The sequence below is a fragment of the Mesocricetus auratus genome, unplaced genomic scaffold, assembly GCF_017639785.1.
Source record: "Mesocricetus auratus isolate SY011 unplaced genomic scaffold, BCM_Maur_2.0 Super-Scaffold_100023, whole genome shotgun sequence".
NCBI lineage: Eukaryota > Metazoa > Chordata > Mammalia > Rodentia > Cricetidae > Mesocricetus > Mesocricetus auratus.
Window position 1 is genome coordinate 11,429,758 of NW_024429204.1, and position 20,341 is coordinate 11,450,098.

The following is a 20,341-nucleotide window of genomic DNA, read 5'->3' on the forward strand; positions in this document are numbered from 1 at the left end:
AGAGAGAGTTGGCCTGAATTAGAAGGTGAGGGTGAAGGATGAGAGGAAATTTCAGACTTTCTCCCAGGGGATGTGGATAGACAAAAGGAAATTGTAAGGCAGGAGAGTGACCTCATAAAATTTGTATCATAGGATGTTTATATCTCTTTCCAATAATCTGTTTTTGGAAAAAGGAGCAGAAATGAAGACTACAGTCCTGTTTGTGCTACTAAAATAATAAGGTGGATAATGATAGATAATACTGTCATTGTAAACTATGTTATATGAAGGCATTTGTGATGATAATTCAGAGTGTGCCAGCAAGTGATGAATCCTGTCAGTCTTCATTAATTGTGATTTTATGAAGATACTATTCAGGATAAATAATTTGATTGTTTATTTGCTTATGCTACCATTATAACCAAGCTGGTGAATAGACCATATTCTAATGAGTTTTAACCTGTGATCTAGAAAGAGTAGGTGGTATGTTTGGGAATGACATGGTGCTCCATGTGATGATATTCCAGTATGTACAAATGCTAATAGAAAACACTGATAGCAGCTATGAAGAGACTTGAGAGTGTAAAGTTATCTAGTAGGCAATGCTAAGTCACTTTGTGTTTAATCAGAGAGTAGAGAAATCTTTTGGGTTTTCTAAGAATGAGTGGCAGGTTGAACAGAACGTAACATGAACCCTTATTGTACTCATTTCCTGATATTCACATGTTAACATAGCCCCTCCTTATGAAAGCAGATGGGACTCTTGATTTTCTGCTTGTTACTTTCTGTGATCATGGGTTGCCTACTACAGAACCTCATCTTCTAGAAGACTCACTGAGAATCTCCTTGCTGGACTGGTGAAGTAAACACCTTTATTAGGAAGTCCAAAAGGTAAGAACATGTAGATGAACTTCAGTAAAAAATTGAGGCTCCCAGTTTCCACAACTGCTCAGACCAGATTATTTCCAAACAACTGTATGAGTTTGACAAGGATACTGAGCCTAGGGTAGAGGTTATTGTTAGACAACCTAATTACAGTTTCTGATACCATAAAACCTTTGAGTACACTTAAAAAAACAAACAAAATAAACACAAAGCAACAACAAAATCAACCAAGGAACCAACCAAACAAACAAAGGACAAAACAGGCCTGTAACCCACAAAAACCACCAGGAAATAAACTGTGTTGCATCAACCTTCTCAATTTATGTTGTTACTTATTAGCAAAAATGAAATGTGAAACAGCATCAACAAATGATGTTTCAAGAATCATAACACGTTTTATAATTAATCTAGTTACTTTATAAGAAGATAATATCCTATATTATATGCAACGTGATTACATAAAGGACTGAGAAATAGTATATAAAGTATACGTGTATACGTATATACATATAGTTTTGCACAATGCCTAGCATGCAATGTGTCATGCTGTTTGATAGTTTTTGTGATGACAGAAAAGAATTGGAAGAGATAATGTTGATGAGACTGACAATGATAGATTTGAACAGCAGTTTGGGATGGGAAGGCTCCCACATGATGCATATTAAAGAGAGAAATAAAAGGATGAAGGACAGAAAGATGACATCATTCCTAGCTTTGCTGATTGAATGAGAACAGTGCTATAATTGCGGTAAAAGTGTAGCAGGAAGAGTTGATTTGGCTGAAGAGATAACGTGTTCTGTTTTGGTACCACGAAATCAGTGTGCCTGTGGGAGGATGCCCATATGGAGTGGACCAGTGTAAAGCTGGACGTGCAGATTTCTCTTGAGGAAGATCTGGCTATATAGAGAGATATGGAAATGTTTGAGAATTAGGCAATCTGTTCTCTTTCATACTCCCTCTGTCTTTCTCTGTTTCTGTCTCTGTCTCTGCCTCTATCTCTCTCTTACACACAAACACAAAAGAAAGAAGAGAGAGAAACAGGAAGAGAGAGACAACCACTTTGGTTGTAAGCCTAGCCTTTAATGGCTGAGTCATCTCTCCAGCCAAGAGGCAAACAATTTTATTAGCTTCAAAATTATGATACACCTTGGTTCTTGACAACTAATTATATGCCAGTTCAGAAAAAAATCCAGGCTAAAAGTGAGAATGAAAGTATCCTGTTACCATTTTTTCCTTTAGAATTTCTTAGAGTAAATTCTAAATTGAAGGGGTTTTAGGTTGACTCAGTTTTTAAAGTATGGTACAGGTGTTAGCAAGTTGGTCCCATAGTCACATTCAGTCTGTTACTTGGTTTGGTAAGGAAATTATTTTTGGAGTACCACGACATCCTTTCATTTATATATTGTCAGTCGCCTATGTTTCAATCCAATATCAGAGTTCAACAGCTGTCCCTGAAGCCACATGACTGTGAAGCCTTATGTATTTTGTACCTTCTAGCTTGCGGACAGTGCTTGCTGACTAATGGTCTATAGCATTTGCTATGGCTCCTATTGATTATTGTTTTAAATATAGATGGATGTTGGTAATAAGAGAATATAGTGCTCTTCTGATTTCAGAATGGTACATTTATCAAAAGTAATATAGAAATGTCACGGCAATTTAAGAAGCATAAACTTAGGCTGTTGTCATGGACTTTTGCTCATTATTGATAACATTTTTGACCATGTATGTTCTCAATTGTTACAAAATACTCATGATTTCTTTCATGTCTTCATCATGCTGTGCATAAGGAACTCGTTAAATATTAAGACAGTGAGTAAACAGAAATTAATACTACAGATTTTGTAATATGAAATCAATTCACCCAGCATTATAGTACTTTTCTATCTAGTGCTTTATCTATCTATCCATCAATCATCTATCATCTATCTATACCTACCTATCCATCAATTATCTATCATCTATCTATATCTATATCTATCTATCTATCTATCTCTATATATATATATCTATGAATCTATCTATCCATCCATCCATCCATCCATCTAGTTATTTGTGGCTTGAGTACAATAAAAAGTTGTTTTTATTTATTTTTTTGCATTAGAGTAAAGACCCAGACTATTTGTTCATTTCTTTTCACTAGGGAGAACACGTTGTTCTCAGACAAGTGACTTATCAGTTTTCAGGTATGGTTTTTGGAGAATAATCAATGTATTCTTCCTGAAGAGTCGGATATTGAAACCAGGGCCTGTCATCCCGGGAACACATTGGTCTTCGACCTTCATGCTCCTTTATCCATAAGTCAGCCTTTTGAGATTCAGCCTGGAGGATAGCCAGGGTTTTTTCATAATTCTTTTTGGGACAATCATTGAAAGTTTGGGCAATCCATCTTGATTTTTGGATGCTTGTAATACTCCCAGTGTTCTGGGATGTAGCCTTCTGGGATTTCTGTGAGTTTGGATTCACCAGTAAATACATTCACCAGCGTTATGCCAATTATAGCTGGAGTCCCAGTCGACAAAAGGTAGAATTTCAGTAACCTTCAAAAGTGATTGTCATAGAATGAAGAAGACTTGATGACGAATAGTCTCTTGCCATGGTCCCCACTGTGCCGCATGGGAGCGACAGTCTTCAGAAAAGTCCTTATGGGAAAACTTCCGACTCCCAGTCTAGTACCAGCACAGGGGCAGCCAGTCAGCAATGTCAACACGGCGACCAGAGCCAGCTGCAGCAATGCTCTTGGCCTCCATGGCTACGCCTGGCAGGGAAGGAAGTTCTTTTTTAAATACAATGGCTCTAAACATGTGCTCAGGTAACTGGAAGCTTTGCTCTAACTCTTCTGATCAACTTCCTTTGAATCACCCACCAGTGGGAGGGTCAGCAGGAGCTCTGGCTGTGAGGAGAGAGGGGAGGCTAGACCGTTGTGGAAGGAACGAAGTTAGATTCCCCAAGAGCGAGAGCAAAAGGCTTGGCCATAGGATAATTTGAAGGCTGTGAATCAAAGTGCAGGTAGAGAGGCTAACTTTGTCTAGGAGTGCGTTTCCTTACTTGAACGAGTAAAGAGGAGAGATGGAGGTAAATTTGCTTAATTACAACCATATGGCAAGAGTACGACCCCTAGCACTCAGGAGTCTGAGGCAGGAACAGAATCAGATTTTTGAATCTAGACTGGGTTACATCCAGTGAGGTGCTGTTCCAAAATAACAAGAGAAAGTTAAGAAATTCTACTCTATGATACATAGTGGCAGTGTAATCCAAAAAGACTGGAAAGAACATTTAGGTAGAGTGCAGATTTTAAACAACAGTCTTTCAGCACACAAAGAGTCATGGTGGTTTTTTCCACCAATCCATATGTTTTTTAATGTACCCCTTTGTCAACCATGAGAAATTAAATTATGCTTTTAATGAATGCCATGTTTCATATCTCATCTTTTTACCTCAAGTGCCTGTGTCCATTTACTGCGTTGTGTTGAGTGGGTAGTGGCAAAATTCTTTTCAGAGAAGGACTCCAAAAATTAAGGCATTTTCCTGAATTCATCCAGCTAATTAATGATAGAACAAAAATTAATTCAAGTATGTAATGCCTACATTTGCTTTCTACATGGGTACGTGGCTGCACTGATGGTTGGATTCACAGATGAGACTTATTGAACACACAACAGTGTGTTTCTCATGACTCTATTTTCTTTAAAAAGAACTTGGATTTTGAGATGGAAAAGACATAATTTGTTTAATGATATATTTTTTCCTTCTTTCTGTCTTTTCTTTTTTTATTCACTTTAGAACAAGTTTGGGTTCACAAAGATGTAGCAGTGACAGCACGTTGTCCCCATATATGCTGTTCATAGGACTTCTTCTGTTATCAACATTTGTTTTTAAACTACAAAAATCAGTAACAACCATTACATGCCATCTAAAAAGTCAGAAAAGTGAAAAAGTAGGTCTATTTAACGTAGTGATCATTTTTTCTCACTTGACTCATGTTACTTGTCCAAGGTCAGAAAAAAAATCAATGGTACATGAAATTAGAAACAGAAGTAGACATGTTAAATGGGGAGTATGAGCACGAGAGAATTAATGGCTTTAAAATGACTTCTAAATGTATGGGCTTCCTAAAATGGGTTGACTCTTGCCGGGAGACAAATCATTGCTCATATTGAACTTGCTTATCTACTTCATAAAACATGCTCTGTTGTTAGCTCCTTGTTTAATTGCAACATGGCCAGGCTTGAATTCTGGTGTGTTTGGATGCTGAGTGAAGACGAACACATTTCCCTGCTTTCAACGCACGGCACAAGTTCAAACCAGATGCAGTCATAGCATGGATGTGGAAGTGTACCCAAAGCCCATTGCCCAACCAAGAAACTATTTGCAGTTGATATCTGTTGGGAAAGGGTAAATCATTTTTCTCCAGTGAAGTGTCAATCCACTGGGTATGTCTATTGACCATACTCCAGCTCAGACTCCATGATGGGGACAACTTGCCAAGAAAAAACACTTATGTTTTCCTTGTGCTTTTTGCTGTGCTATGGTGTTATTTGGTATTTTGTCCTGTCTAGTTGTTTGCTGTGTTTTGTTTTTCTTTGCTTGCGAGAGGGAAAGACAGAGAAGGACAGGAGAAAAATCATGAGGTTTGGTGGGTAGGGAGGTATGGAGGCTCTCAAAAGGAGATTCCGGGGAAAGAAAAGATATAATCAGAATTCACACTGTATAAAAACTCTAAATGAAAAGAAAGGTGGCCAGGGAAATGACGGTGTTCCATCATACGAACTTTAGAAATGAACTACATGTACCTAATACATGACTAAATATAGGAATCCACTCTTATTTGTAAAATAAGAAACTTATTTATTTATTTTTGGTTTTTCAATACTGGGTCTCTCTGTATTGCTTTGGAGGCTGTCCTGGAACTCGCTCTGTAGACCAGGCTGGCCTCAAACTCACAGAGATTCACCTGCCTCTACCTCCTGAGTGTTGGGATTAAAGGCATGTGCCACCAATGCTCGGAAGAAAGATTTTTTGAATTATTTTCTTTTGTTGGGTTTCACACTATATTCTGTGTATGGGTGTTTTGCCTTCATGTGTGTCTATTCATGTGATGACTGGTGCCTAAATTGTCCATAAGAGTCTGTTGAATCGATTCTGGTGTATGCCAACATGAAGCAGCTTGGAGCACATTGGCCATAAAGCTTTTTGTGCAGCTTGGAAATGCAACCTCTGTATACAGCGGCGGAAATCTACTATGATCGGTTCAAGCCCAACTGCCACAGCACCTCTGCCCCGTGACCAGCGGGAGACTCTGAGACTAGGAAAGCCCAGCACAGCTTGGTTTTTGTGCATTCGGAACCCTTTTTCAAGCGTTTGTCAGGTTTTACGTGGGAATTCTTGCCAAACGTATGGACACCATTTGTAGACTGAGTTTCTGACTGGCTGCTTTGCTTTGCTTTTCTGATCTTCAGCTTGAACCCCAATATCAGTCTCTATGTTTTCATTTTTCGCGTTAGACCACCTTGCACAGCATGAGCTTTCTCTAAGGGTTACAATGTTGATGACTAAAGAAGACTTAGTAAGCAAATATTAAACAGAATTTGACTGTGGTAGAATTACAGGAAGTAAAATGAATAAATAACTTGACAGAAAAAAATTGTCCAAATAAAGTAGCTTTTCTGATTGGCCATCTGGCTTGTTATCATGGTTCATGCCTATCTCCCATTACCCAGAAATCTAAATAGGGAGAGATAACGAAAGTTAAAAGCCAACTTGAACTACATAATAGGTTTTAGAGCACTCAAGGTTACTGAATTAGACCCCATCTCTATCTATTATCTATGCATCTGTCTGTCTGAAAATACAGTGAAGTAAGGCATCTTTTAATATGAGTAATGTCAAATGATGTAAACTGTTTTTCATCTAACTATGGTGACCTATCTCTAAAACTCAAGAGAATTATACAGACAAATATGTGGACCCAGAACACAAAATAAAATGAATACAAAAAAAGAAAAAAATATTGCTATAAAACATAAATTAGTGGAGAAATTTTAAATAAATTATAGTATTATAAAAGCATATTCTATAGCTTTTAGTCATTCAGTGTTGCAACTGAAATGCATACATGAAATGGAAATTTTTTTTTGACACAGGGTTTCTCTGTGTAGCTTTGTAGACAAGGCTGGCCTTGAAGTCACAAAGATCTGAGTGTCTCTGCCTCCCAAGTGCTTAAATGGGAAATATTAAGGTCAATAGACTCAATTGTAATTTTCAATCAGTTTAAAAGTAGGAACAGATTTTTTATTTTTAATTTGAAAAATGGATTGAACAGTCCTGGAAAAATTAGTTTTCTAAATTTATCTAAATCATTTTTTTTCATGATTTCAATTAAAGATAATTATATAAATAACCTAAATCTAGTCTGAGAACCAGTTTAATAACATAACCTTTAAATTTTTGGTTTTATTGTGTTATCAGGTTTCCAGGATCAATTTATTAAAATCAATTTTAAATGTGTATAAGCCTTTAAAGTGTCCATATAAATATTTATTGTTTTCTGAGCCAGTAAGAGTTGAGTATTTGTCAGTTTAAGAGGAAAACATTGGTGTGACTTTGAGTCCTACTCTGGGGTGAGTTTCCAGAAGTTGGCATTACAGGGAGACTTAGCTTTGTACAAACCACACTCAGTCCTACCACGTACAAACTTATTTAACATATAAGGCTCAAGTTCAATAGGAAAAAAAATAGGAAAGTCATAATATTGGGTATTGTGAGGACTGACTGCGATTCTCAAGTATGGAGGAGTCTAGCATGCCCTCACCACACTGAAGTTCTGAAATGTCGAATTATGCACAATCATACGTGTTTCTTTATAAATATATCCATCAATATCTTTTTAGTTCATAAAAATAATTGCTGGTAATTATTCAATGATCAGTGCCCTGAGATTACTCTTCTCTGGAGTTTCTGTTTTAAATGGGGAAATAACTTACATAAGAATAAAAATAATTTTCCTTATTGTTGTACCTTGTTTAGTTAAAATATCCATTTTAAAAATTGCCTTAGTCCCAGGCCTTTTATATTTAAATTACGGCTAATCATTATTTCACAACATGAATAACTATCTGAATCCATTAATTGTGTCTTCAATAGGTGACTTAACTCTTTATCTGTTTTCTATCGGACACATCTTTCTTGTAATTTTCTTCTCTGCCTGTGAATTCCATAACACCGTCCAAGAATCAGTCAGAAAACACCATCAAAACAGTAGGAGAATCCAATGTGCTGAGTGCTTCTATGGAAACAGTCCAACTGTGGTTTCTGAGTGCTGGACCATTTGATAACGGTGCAATTTACGTTTCTAAACATCTTTCTCATCCTCAAATTGATAGTTCCAATCTCTTTGTTGTAAGTTAGTTATCACAATAAAAAGAGATTAGCCCTGCAGATCAGACTCTTGGAGACTTGGAATAAACACTGCATGAAAGGACTCATTGAGAAATCTAGACGTTAATTTTAACTCTCAAGAAATGAATCCATGTATTATTTCATGTTTTGTGATTTTTATCATCCTGTTTATCTATGCATCACCGATATAATTATCTCATAACTGCGTATCGGTTTCATCATTCGCTCTTCAGTGTTATTATCTGAAAACAAGTTTAGAAGCAGAGTTGTTCTGATTTTTAGCAGCAGAATAATCGGGGTGCACCAGATAGCCACGTTGAAAAGAAAATAGAAATAACTCATGTGAAATAAATGAGGAGATTCAACACATTATTAAAAAAAAAGAAGGGAGTGTGTAATCATGCAACTTTATGGACAGTGACTACACATACAAGCAAATGAAAGCAGCTGACCACGTACCCACACACCTTGGCAGAGGTGCACTCCACACTCGCCGGCCACCGCCAAGACAGATGATCTCCGAAGAACCTTCCAGCCGGTACCCCAGGGAGCACGAGAAGGCCAGGGTATCACCAACCCCAAAGCTGGACCCAACTCGGCTACCATATTGAGGGATTCCAGGGTCTTCACAAGGTTCAAGGTTATACTCTGAAAGGGACAAATAAATCACCCAGAGAAGTGATCATTTAAAGACACGTTTATTATATTTAGGGCCTTACTATGTTATGTATATGAGCAGTAATATGCTATGGGGCCGTCATTTTCTTTTGTACTAGTTCTATCTAGTAACTAAAAGCATACTTTTGTGTGTGAAATTCAATGAGAATGAGAAAATGCTACCTCAGTGATAAGCTGTAAATGTTTTCCCCCCAGCGTTTGAAATCTTTTCCACTTCACAGAGTTTTGAATTATACTAATGACACGAGAGATGTGTATTTTCAAACAAAAGTAACATTTGTAATGAAATCATTATCAGAAAAAAAAAGAAAAAAGAAAAAGACACAGTTCACTGAACTGCTTTAATTTAAGTGGGGATGGCTCCTGTGCCTTCAGTATCAGGCATTCAAATTAAACTGTATTCTGAAAAATTCTAACTTGAGATGGAAAAGTTTATGTGAGAACAAAGGACCCCCACATTGGTAATGATTACATGATGTATTTATACAGAAACCCACCTCAGGCAAAGAATGAACATAGGGAAAACACATGCCTAAAACATTTTAAAAGTAAACGAAGGATTGTGTTAAACATTATAATTTATATATGGACTTACTAAGAAACAGCTTACTTAAAGATATTTCTGGGTATTTATTTACCAGCAATTACAGTAAAAATAAACAGGACATTTTTTCACCTTAAATTTTTGTTTGAATTTTTGGGTCTATTTTAAATATTTAGATTTAAATTGATTATACTTATTTACTACTAATTATAAGTTACTGCAATTATTCTAGTAGCTAATTAAAATATTGCTTAAAACAATATTGACATTTGCATTACCTGTGCATGAACACATGTAACAACTTTATTGTGGAACAGAATTACATATGTATCACTGTATGTGCATTATATGTAACACTGTCCTGATGTCAGCATGCAATTTACTTACTAATTTGTTAAGATATAGAGAAAGAGCTATTTACTCTATTACAACTATAACAAATGACTTCAAGTGGCAGGGATAACTTTTTATGCTCCTGGATACAATAACTTTTCTTGGAACTCAAGTCATACTACATCTGGGCTCTGGAATTAAGATCCCTGTAGGATATTTATGCTGGAACTGAACAGAGCCCAATGGCATATGATTCCTGGCAGCAGGAGAGAATCTTCACCTGGGTGAGGGCTGACTGCCCGGCAATGGTAGCTTTGGATACACAGCTAAGATTTTCTTTTTCTTTTTTTTTTTTAATCTCATCCTTTCCATAGTTATAACACTGCCGTCGGATGCTCAGGGAGAGATACATTTCCCTCCCACACATTTTGGGTACAACTGTAAGTAAATTTTTTTCCATTGAAAATATATATTATGCTGCTTTCTTTTAATGAGAGTTTACAATCCCACATGAAACCTTAGGTCAGGAATTATACTAACAGTATTGTTTGTCTGTAAATGATGCTGTTGTATATGAAAGCCTATTCATATTTACGTTCTTGTGGACTGTGTATTCCAAAACAATGAAGGTAAATTTATTTTTTAACTTGGTCAGTCAGTGTATATTTATAAGACACAGAAAACCTGATAAATTTTACTAGCTCATTTTTTATTCTAATTGAAACAACAAAAGTATTGTATAGTTATATATAGTATGTGTTGGGGAAGTCCTGTGCATTTGTCAATAAAGCACTGTCTGGCCAATAGGGAATCTAGATAGGAGGGACTAGGAGTCCAGGAGGATTCTGGGTAGGAGAAACACAGGAGATTCAAGATGTAACGCCATGGGGTAGGAGCCCGGAACTATTCTCTGGTAAGAGACATACTTAGATTAACAATTATGGGGTAATTACTTAAAGCAGAGCTAGCCAGTAAGAGACAAGCAAGGCCAACAGCTTCATAACTAATATAGCCTCCTGTGTGTTTATTTGGGACTGATGCGGCTCTAGAACCAGGCTGGCAGGAAGGCTCCTCTCAAGGAAAAAGCTTCTCTTTACAAGTATGTATAATATTTGTATATCATTTATATATAGTACAAATAGTATCTATGTATAGGAATACTCCCTTTAATTTCAGTAGGTATTTTAGCTGCTTTTGACCATCAAAACATCACAAGAGTTTAAGATAAACAAAATTAAGTAACTGTAACTTTATTGACTTTTAGACTATTTATTCAGTTATTTCTTATTAATTTGCCCTTTGCTTAATATCCTGTAATGTGTGACAACACACAACCTTAAGGCATTCCAAACTTGCTGAGAGGTAATATTTCCTGTTTTTCTACTTCCAAAGTTTCATCTTTCCTGCAAGTTTTCCACCTTTGTTTGTCATGTTAATAACTTCATAAGCTTCATTGCTTGAGGTTTACTAAGTGGACCTTGATTCTTTGTTTTTTTCTCACCAGAGAATGTGATGTTGAATCCTTCATAGGAGATTGAAAAGTCTGAAATGAAGCGTAGCTGAGCCCTGAAGTTTCCATAGAGACCAGCGTTGATTGTTGAAGGGAGTTCAGAACCAGTGAGGCGAGCCAGGGGTTGGGTAAAACTACCATTCTCTGTGATCAGTAAATAGTCATGATGATCTTCTAAGTGGAAAGTGTGGAAGCTGAACTGCACACCTGTGAACACAAGATAGAAAACCCAGACTTGCATTCGGCAAAGCACATTCGTAAATCATAGGAAGCTGCCACAACAGCCACAGTCTTTGCAATCTTGATGTTTCTACCACCATCACATATTGCAAACACATGGAATAATTATTGTCTCTTGTATATCATTCAGTATACTTACAAACAACACTGTGGGTCAAACCCTAGAAACCAAGGAAACATGTCTGAAAAACAGTTAACATTATTTTTTTCAGCTTAAGGAAAATACATATTGTTTGCAGCTTCCGGGTGACCATTTACATGTCTTTTCCATTTCCTTCCACAGCCTCCTCAACAGCAGGAAAAATAGCCATTAAGGAACTAGTTCCCAACTTTCAAATAAGTCTAAGTCTAGTTCAGAAAAAAATAAACCAAGAGGACCCAATGAGGTACTATTTGTTAATAAAGTATAGTAACCCCTTATTGATTTATTTTTATACCTTCCAAACTTTGTTATAATATACAGAAATGTGGACATTATTTGTAAAGTTATTGGGTTTTGAGTAATTAAACACCTGTTTACAAACAGTACCCATACCAATGGGAACATTTGTGTCACTGGTGTTCCTTACATAAAAACTGTCACTTCATTTTACCAAAGACAATCAATCCCTGCACTTCTAACAGCAGTCTAGTTTTCAATTTTATAAATATATATATGTATGTACATATATACACATATATATGCTCTTACAGTTTCTATAATTGAATTATGTATCATTATTCTTTGGGGTCTGACTAGTACTCAACATTCCTATTTGTGTGGCTCATCTACATTACTACCTACAATTGTGAGTGGTTACATTGAGTACATTCATTCACCTGATCAATTGTGGACGGATATTGATTATCATGAACTTGGTTGTGCCACCATGAATAAGCAAGTATTACTTTTGGTGGACTCATCCACTTGTGTCTGTGTGTTAATGGGTAAGAATAGAATGACTGGGCCCTGAGGCTATCTGCTCAGTTTTGAGAAGAATGGCTTTACAGAATGACTGTTCTCATTTAGAGGCCAAGGGTAAGCAGGGTGGATCTGCATCTTTGTCTATATCGCTCAGTTTTATTTCTGCTGTTGAGGAAAGAAAAGAGCAAGGCCACAATGGGATAAAATAGGAGAAAATGAGCATGGATATGTTTACATTTAAATGTTCCCTGACATACATCAATTTTCAGGAAAGATGAAGGTGTCTGCTAAACAATGATGCTGATAGGGACGGAAGAGTTCCGGAATATGAGAAATTATATGCCTATAGCCTGTATACACTGGGACTAATCATTGCTACTTTACTCTTTTGGGCCCCACATTCTTTTTAGACCAGATCCAAGAATATGTAAACATTTTGAACTAACACCCTCTATTCGGAGGTTGTAAATCCCACACAAGGGGTACAACTCCATAGGGGTTGTAGATCCCAACCCTACGACTGCATTCTGGAGAGGCCATAAATCCCAAAATGTACTCTCTGCCCCTTGTATAACCTTTGGTTATAAAAAGATGTTTCTAGCCCCTGCTCAGGGTCACAGAGTAGAAACCCCTCTGTGGCCCTACCTAGGTAGAAGTTTTTGTTCCCCTGCAGTGTTTTTTAAGAAGTTGCTTTTGGTTAATAGACTTTGATTGTCTGATCACGGTTATTTGAGCAATTCCAGGACCCAACAGATGATAGTATTGTTTGCTTTTTTGTTATTGTTCTCTTTTGGTTTTGTTTCATTCTTTATATCAATATAATGGCTTTCCAATAAGGGTAAGGAATACCTGAACCGAAATTATTTATTCTTCATTTTTTAATCCTACAGAGTAAATACTGTTGTCCAGTACTTCCCCAGCTTTCAGCTAGACATTGAATAAAAGGATGTTGCTATATTTCAAATAATGAAATAAACATTAAAATCTGTTTTCATTGCTGCTGGAAAAATCAAACAAGATCTTTAAAGTTCCCCTAAGTGTCAGTTAATTAAAAACTTAAACAGAACCTAGAACTTCATTCTAGAAAGAAGATTTAAGTGACTATTAATAATCATGTCCATCTGAGGATAAAGAAGCAAAAATCAAAATTCCAAATACTCCTCAAAATGCTATACAATGCCTTCACATGAGCCTATATAGCATCAAGGAAACAGAAGTAATAGTCATTGAGGTATTAGAGGCTTTTGAAGGGAGTTACCTTCAAAAGAGAATTGGGTAGAGGAACAGGCCTGGGCCTGACATCAGGAAGGACACAGATAGACACACAATTCTAAAAGAGGAGTGAGAAGAAGCCCCTGGCTTCAAAATCCCACGAGAATGATGATTCAAGATGCTCTGTTAAAGTAACTTATGTTAGATATACTCCTGAAAGTGCTTGACCTTAAAGTCAAAATTGCACAGATGTCTCAGTTTTGTTAGTGATTTCACCAACAATAGCCTTGAAGGTGAATTTTTTTAATTTTTATTTTCCAACTTGTGAACTTAAAGGTTTATACTTGTTTTATTCATTAAAACTTAAAGATTTTCTGATGGAGATTTTATTTTTGCTAACTATTCATCTTCATAAGACAACATAGATATAGCTTAATTTTGGTTTGTTCATGTATTTGTTTTATTCTTTGATACAGGGCATCTTTATATAGTTCAACTGGCAACTTGAAATGACAATCACCATGACTCAGCCTTTGGAGGGCTGAGTTTAAAGATAAGAGCTAACATGACCATTTAGAATTAATTTCCAGACTTTTTTGAAAATATACTTAAGGAAATTTTTATATATGACTGTAAACCAGAAGCAGTGTCATTAAATTTCTAATGTACTAATATTTACTTTAGTATGAGAGTACTCTGAGAATATAATGCAAACACAAATGAAATGGGATTAATTTTAATATTTCATCCTAGAATATTAAAGTCACAACATAGAATGAAATGGAGGAATAAATATATGTCTGTTATGGAAGTAGAAAAAATCTATTGAACGTACAATGACACAATATTAGGTACTGGGGATACCTGTAACCTAAAGTCACACTAATCTAAAGAGTTGAGTTGTGTGATTAAAAACTCATCAGCGAGTGTGCCATAGAATCAGAAAAGTTAATGAGAATGAATACAGGCTTCCCTAGGGGAAACTCCTTAGAGCACATGTGTTTAGTGTGACATACTGAATCCTTTTAGAGGTGGGGATTCCCATAGTTGCACTGTCTGTAAAGGAAGAACCTAGAATAATGGTTGGTTTTGTGATTTACTTTATTATTTACAGGTTTTGTTGAGGTGTTCTAATATCAGAGATCCAAGTATCTATAACAATTTAAGAAATGACTAAAGTTTTCCAAAGGGAGAACTTTCTGTTAATAATAACTTGTCATGAAAAGACAGTCCGCCATGTTTCTAGATACCACGAGGAAGACATCAGTGTAGTCTGGGAAAGGATAGGCTAACTCTTCTCCCAACTTGAAGTCCTTCATGCCCCTTTGTCTTGCCTTTGGAACAGGGCTTCAAGCAAACTTTCCTAGCTCTTCAAAGAAAGGCACCTAAACCTGCATCCCTGCCATGTAAATACTGATTTAATTAATACTTACAACCTGTGATGATGTGAAATTTTAAGTGTTAATTAAACCTCTGTTTACACAGCAAGCAGTGTGGAGCCCTCCATTTTATTGTGTAATACTAGGGAGTTTATTTTAAACTCCATTGATCTACTGCACAGTGAAATGACAGGATATTTTCTCTAATTTCCAAGAGAAAGTTCTGTTATCCTAGAATACAACACAGACCAGTTTTATAATGTTAAGAACTTCAGTGCTTCTGCTACTTACTGAATTCTCATTTTGACAGTTTTTCTTAGTAGCATTTTAGTCACTACAGGAAACCTAACTAAAAAAAAGCCCACATATAATACTAACCTGTCAATACAATGCTGTAGAATTTTATTAAAAGCAAATTTCATTTCTAAAAACACAAATTTGCATTTACTGAAAACAAGCTTTTATTTAAACAATTCTGACCATATTTTCTCATTCCTAATTTTATCTTTTCATTTACTAGGGTTTTCAACAGCAATCATAAAATAAATAATAACACTGTATCAACAGTTGTAAATGAAAGACTACTTTGAAGTAGAATTTAAAGACCAGTCTACGCATCCAGGTAAGTAATGTTGGGTCATTATCACCATAACACTGTGGGATGATTATCTTTCTGGTGCTGCTACTAGGATGAACTGTCTTGCTAATTTTACAGTCTCATTTCAAATGCATCAATTAACTACTGCAGTCCCATGTCACCATTCACTTGTATGCCTATTTTTAAAATTAACATCTGCTATGCACACGACACAATTTTAAAAGGTCAGCTTAATGATGTAGGACATACCTGATGCTCTGTTGTTGGTATTTGGCACAGAAGTGTTTATGGAAAGGTAATAAATTCATAGAAAATATCATTATAATAATACCTTTTAATAGTATAAATAAATATGAATGAAGGTCTATGCAATGTTGATGTCTTTCACATTTTTTTTGATGAGAAAACTCCAAATACTATTAATTTTCTATACCATAAGAAAAGGCAGGTAAACTAGCAAAATTTTGATTTAAAAATGAGGCTGGTATAATACTCTAGAAAAGCTAATATAAGCCTATGCTGCATTTTTTTATACTGAATCTTACTTTTCTACTTATCTAGCTTTGGACATGAAAAATGGGCTTAACAACAGACCCAATGAAAACTGAGATATTATCCACTATGCTTGAATTAAACAACTTACCTTTTCCATGGGTTACATCCACTGTCCACGTGCAATTCAGAGAGTTTGGATAAAATTCCGGGTAACCAGGTGATAATATTGTCCCACTAGGTCCTCTCACATCTCCTCCACATAAGGCTGGAAACACAAAGAGAACATTGCAATCAGTCACCATTGGAGAGGCAGAGGCTGAACAAATCTCTTATCTCCTCTCTCAAAACAGGATGAGTCCCATTATGTTTGTCTAATCAACTTCCCGGCAATAAGAGGAGTGTATAAAGACCTCTTGTGAACACAGCAAAACCCTCTCATCCATTGCGGCACCAGGGAAGAAAAACGTATTAATAGTCTCTGAGAATTATGACTCGCCCCAAGAGAACGTAGCTCAGGATTGCACATTTGAATTTGAAGTATATCCTTACTCTCTTCTAATTACAAGCAACATTTGCATAAATTGCTGGTCAATTAAACATGACGAATTAATTGTTTAGCAGCTTCTCTTCTTAGACACTAAGGAATGAGTTAATTGTGTAAAATTGTTTTCTGTAGGTTCCTGAAGGGGTATGTGTCACACATCATGGGATTCTTTCCAAAGCAGTGAGTTAAGTGGAGGAAACTTTGAAATCTTCTGTGCATCCTTATTTCCCTGAGAAATGGCTATCATAAGCAAAGAGGAATTCTTGCAGAGACACAGAAGGCACATCTATCTTGGGCATGATGTTTGTAAGCAATATCTCAGAAAATTCAAGGCAAATAAATGTTCATGATAAGCAATTGATTAAACTTAACCGAAACAATATTCATGTACCTTGGGGGAAATGTTTGTATCTTCTACCACATAAAACTCATCAATGCCTATAGTGCACATTAAACTCAGCTACTAGGTAATTTTTATCAATGTGAAAAGTTAAAAAAGACCAATAATCGATACAGGTCTGGATTTACATTCAGATCTATACGGAAAGGACATCTTCCTTGGATATCGACAAGGCAGTCACGCCATAAACACAGCATGCACCATCTTGATTTTGCTTCTAGAGCAGTTTCCCCAAGATAGGGGAAAACATCCAGTGAGCTTTGTCCCTGTTTCCTTCCAAGATCATTGTTTTATTTCCAAGTGTCAATGATAGTATACTGGCATAAGGCAGGCTTGCTGCTCCTCGACTTTACCTAACTGGAAATGCTGAGCCAGCAATCCCTGTGGGTTTTAAAATATAAAGGCTTGAACTTTCATAGTTATTGAATTTTTAAATACATCGACATGTTTTTATAAACACAGAAGAGATGACCTGAACATTTACAGAGTTGTCTGAACAAGAGATCTTCAGGAAACGAAGCACACATACTTCCACACATAGATTTTTTTATTAAGTCATTACAAAATCATCCATCAACTGGGAGGTTATGTCCATGCATAGGGTATGTTCAGTCTATCACTGATCATCATCATTGCTGAATTTCTCACTTTCCTCTTATGCTTTACAAACCTATACTGTGCTTCTGTGATTGGTCACTCAACTGCGTACACCATTCCAACTATGTCTTTCTGATAATGCCATTGCTAAGGTGAACTACATTAATTTTATTTCTTTCTCCTTGTGTTTCTTGTTTTCTCTTCTGTGGTGTGTGTGTGTGTGTGCGCGCGCGCGCACGCACACAAGTGTGTCTTTCTGCACTGTTGTCTTCTCTGATCTCAGAGCTCTCTGGTTCTACTACTCCAGTTAGGCAGCTTGGGAATCAGACCCATGTCTGCCTCAGCAAATGCTAGCATCACAGGTGATACCATTATTGTCCCAGGCTTTTGCCTGGTTTCTGGGAATCTAAACTCTGGAAGGTACTTTGTAAGTAACATCAAGCCACTTCTGGAGAACCCGGAACTTTGAAATATTTTCCTAGATTATATCAAACCTGTCTGTGTATTCTTCCATTCAGAAAAACAAACAAAACAATCAATGAAACATTTTAGGATTCTATTTAGTGAAAAGTAGTCAATAAAAATAACCCTCTGGATTAAAACCTCTTTCCCTTTGTGAAAGCATGTGGGGTGTGAACAAAACATCTCAGTTAATGGTAGCAACCACAGAGCTCTGAAGAATGATATAAAGATTTTAGAAACACAGAAAGTGATCAGAATGCAATTTCTAGTTGTCCTTCCCATCGGAGGTATTTTCAAAGGCATCACGTAAAAAGAGACTTGATAACTTATATCTGTATGTCAAATACTGTATATTTAAAACAGGTGGATTACTTGGGACCTCTGCTTTTGAGCCATTCTGAACAAAAACATATCAAGACGCCTAAAAGAAAAAATAAAAGACACCAACCACAGCTTTATCATTCATTTTCTTTGATAGTCACTTAATTTATCATCTTCTAATCAATCTCTTTTTTTCTGTATTTTAATATGATAGTGTTGTCTTGTAATTGATCTGTGGTCTTTCAAATTCTCGTTTTCCAATCGTTTTATATGTTACTGAGACATTTCCACCACCAGCATTAGCCTCCCCATCTGCATCTATCTAATGATAGTTATCATCTTCCTAAGGGGGAATGTTTTACACTGCAGGTTTTTTGAGTGGTGGCTTCTTAGTAAGGTTACTATTTATAAGAGAATGACTAGCATGTCAAGTGTTAATATGCACAGTGACATATCCTAATATGTGTGTGGGTTGGATAAGCCTTAATAGCAGCTGATTAATAAATAAATCTCCCATTCTGTTTGTCAATCTAAAACCTGAACCTTCTATTAAATGGAAAAACAAGGTGTAAGAGATTAACAGCTAATTACATACAATCATGAGACATATTTGATATTAAGACCAATTTACCTCACCATAATACTTAAATCCAGTTTTTAAATATGTGTTTATTTTTACTTACGAGTGTTCACCTCCATGTTTGTACACATACTATGTATACTGCTGGTGTCCACTGAGATCAGAAGGGGCATCAGCTCCCTCAGGACTTGAGTTACATAAGGTTGTGAGCTGACATTCAGTTGCTGGGAAATGCATGCATGTACTCTGCAACAGTAACATGCTATCTTGGCCCCTGAATATTAGAATCATATACTATATATATAGTAGTTTTGTGGGCACATACAATTTTCGTTGTTTGAAAGACAACTGTTACCTATAGCCTAGGACATTTGAAATCTTGGTATCTGGTTGCTGATGTTGTTTGAGAGTGCGATTTAAGCAGTACAGACATGGTGAGGGGAGTATGTCACTGGGAGATAGTCTTGAGATTATGTAGTGTCATTTATATCAAATTTGGAGTCCAGGTTCCATGCTTGTAGTTCTAGACTCGAACTCTCAGCTTTCAGATCCTCATGCCATGCCTGACAGCTACAGCTATGCTATCTTTGATGCTATAGACTCTCTCCTTCAGAAACCATAAGCTAAAATGAACACTTTCTTCTACAATTTGTTTTGGTCATAGCGCATTTTCTCCCTTTGATTTTTTTGAGACGAGCTTTCTCTGCTCAACTCTGTTCAATCTCACACTTAGAGATTTGCCTGCCTCTGCATTGTAAGTGCTGGCATTAAAGGCATGTACCAGCACCGCCAGGCTGGGTCATTACTTTTATCAAGGTGGAAAAAAAATAACTACTACAAAAATGAAAGTAAAACAGGATACGATGTGAATAAAATATTTATGAAAGCATGTGTATACAAAGTGTGTGCCCTCAATCTTCCCTGCTAATACCAACCTCATGTCCTCACTGTATAAAACATCACCAATTTCAATGTAATTCAAGAAAAACTGGAGTCAACCATTTGAAAACTTAGTATTAGTTACCTTTTGTCCAGTTACTCTCAATGCCAAACAGCAATACAAAATAGATGCATAAGTTGAATGATAATAATAATCTGTTGGAATTACTCATAGAAAAGCTTCATAAGAATTTTGGAAGAGCAAGAGTGGGGGGTCACACCTGTAATCCCAGCACAGCACGGAGACAAACAGTAGACTCAGACGCTTGAAGACAATTGAGTACGACACAGGTACATCTTGTCTCAAAAAGCCAAAGGGCACATCAAACTGACTAACCAAGGG

The 20,341-nt window shown here is 36.4% G+C and overlaps 1 protein-coding gene, 1 long non-coding RNA gene and 1 pseudogene across 6 annotated transcripts in view; 1 reads left to right on the forward strand and 2 right to left on the reverse strand.

Annotated features, from left to right (window-relative positions):
* Positions 1–20,341, reverse strand: part of Csmd3 (CUB and Sushi multiple domains 3) — a 1,035,998-nt gene that overhangs the window by 326,427 nt on the left and 689,230 nt on the right. For all 5 annotated transcript variants that reach the window (XM_040730388.1, XM_040730387.1, XM_040730386.1 and 2 more), the window contains 3 exons: positions 16,304–16,420; positions 11,319–11,534; positions 8,722–8,910 (listed from right to left, as the gene is read on the reverse strand). In XM_040730388.1, coding sequence (XP_040586322.1) covers positions 8,722–8,910; positions 11,319–11,534; positions 16,304–16,420 — 522 coding nt within the window. The remainder of the gene's footprint in view (positions 1–8,721; positions 8,911–11,318; positions 11,535–16,303; positions 16,421–20,341) is intronic.
* Positions 2,909–4,846, reverse strand: LOC106021338 (annotated as a pseudogene).
* On the forward strand, positions 10,699–17,081 carry LOC121133628. The gene is made up of 3 exons (XR_005870551.1): positions 10,699–10,730; positions 15,583–15,684; positions 16,832–17,081. It is a non-coding gene; the product is annotated as an uncharacterized LOC121133628 (long non-coding RNA).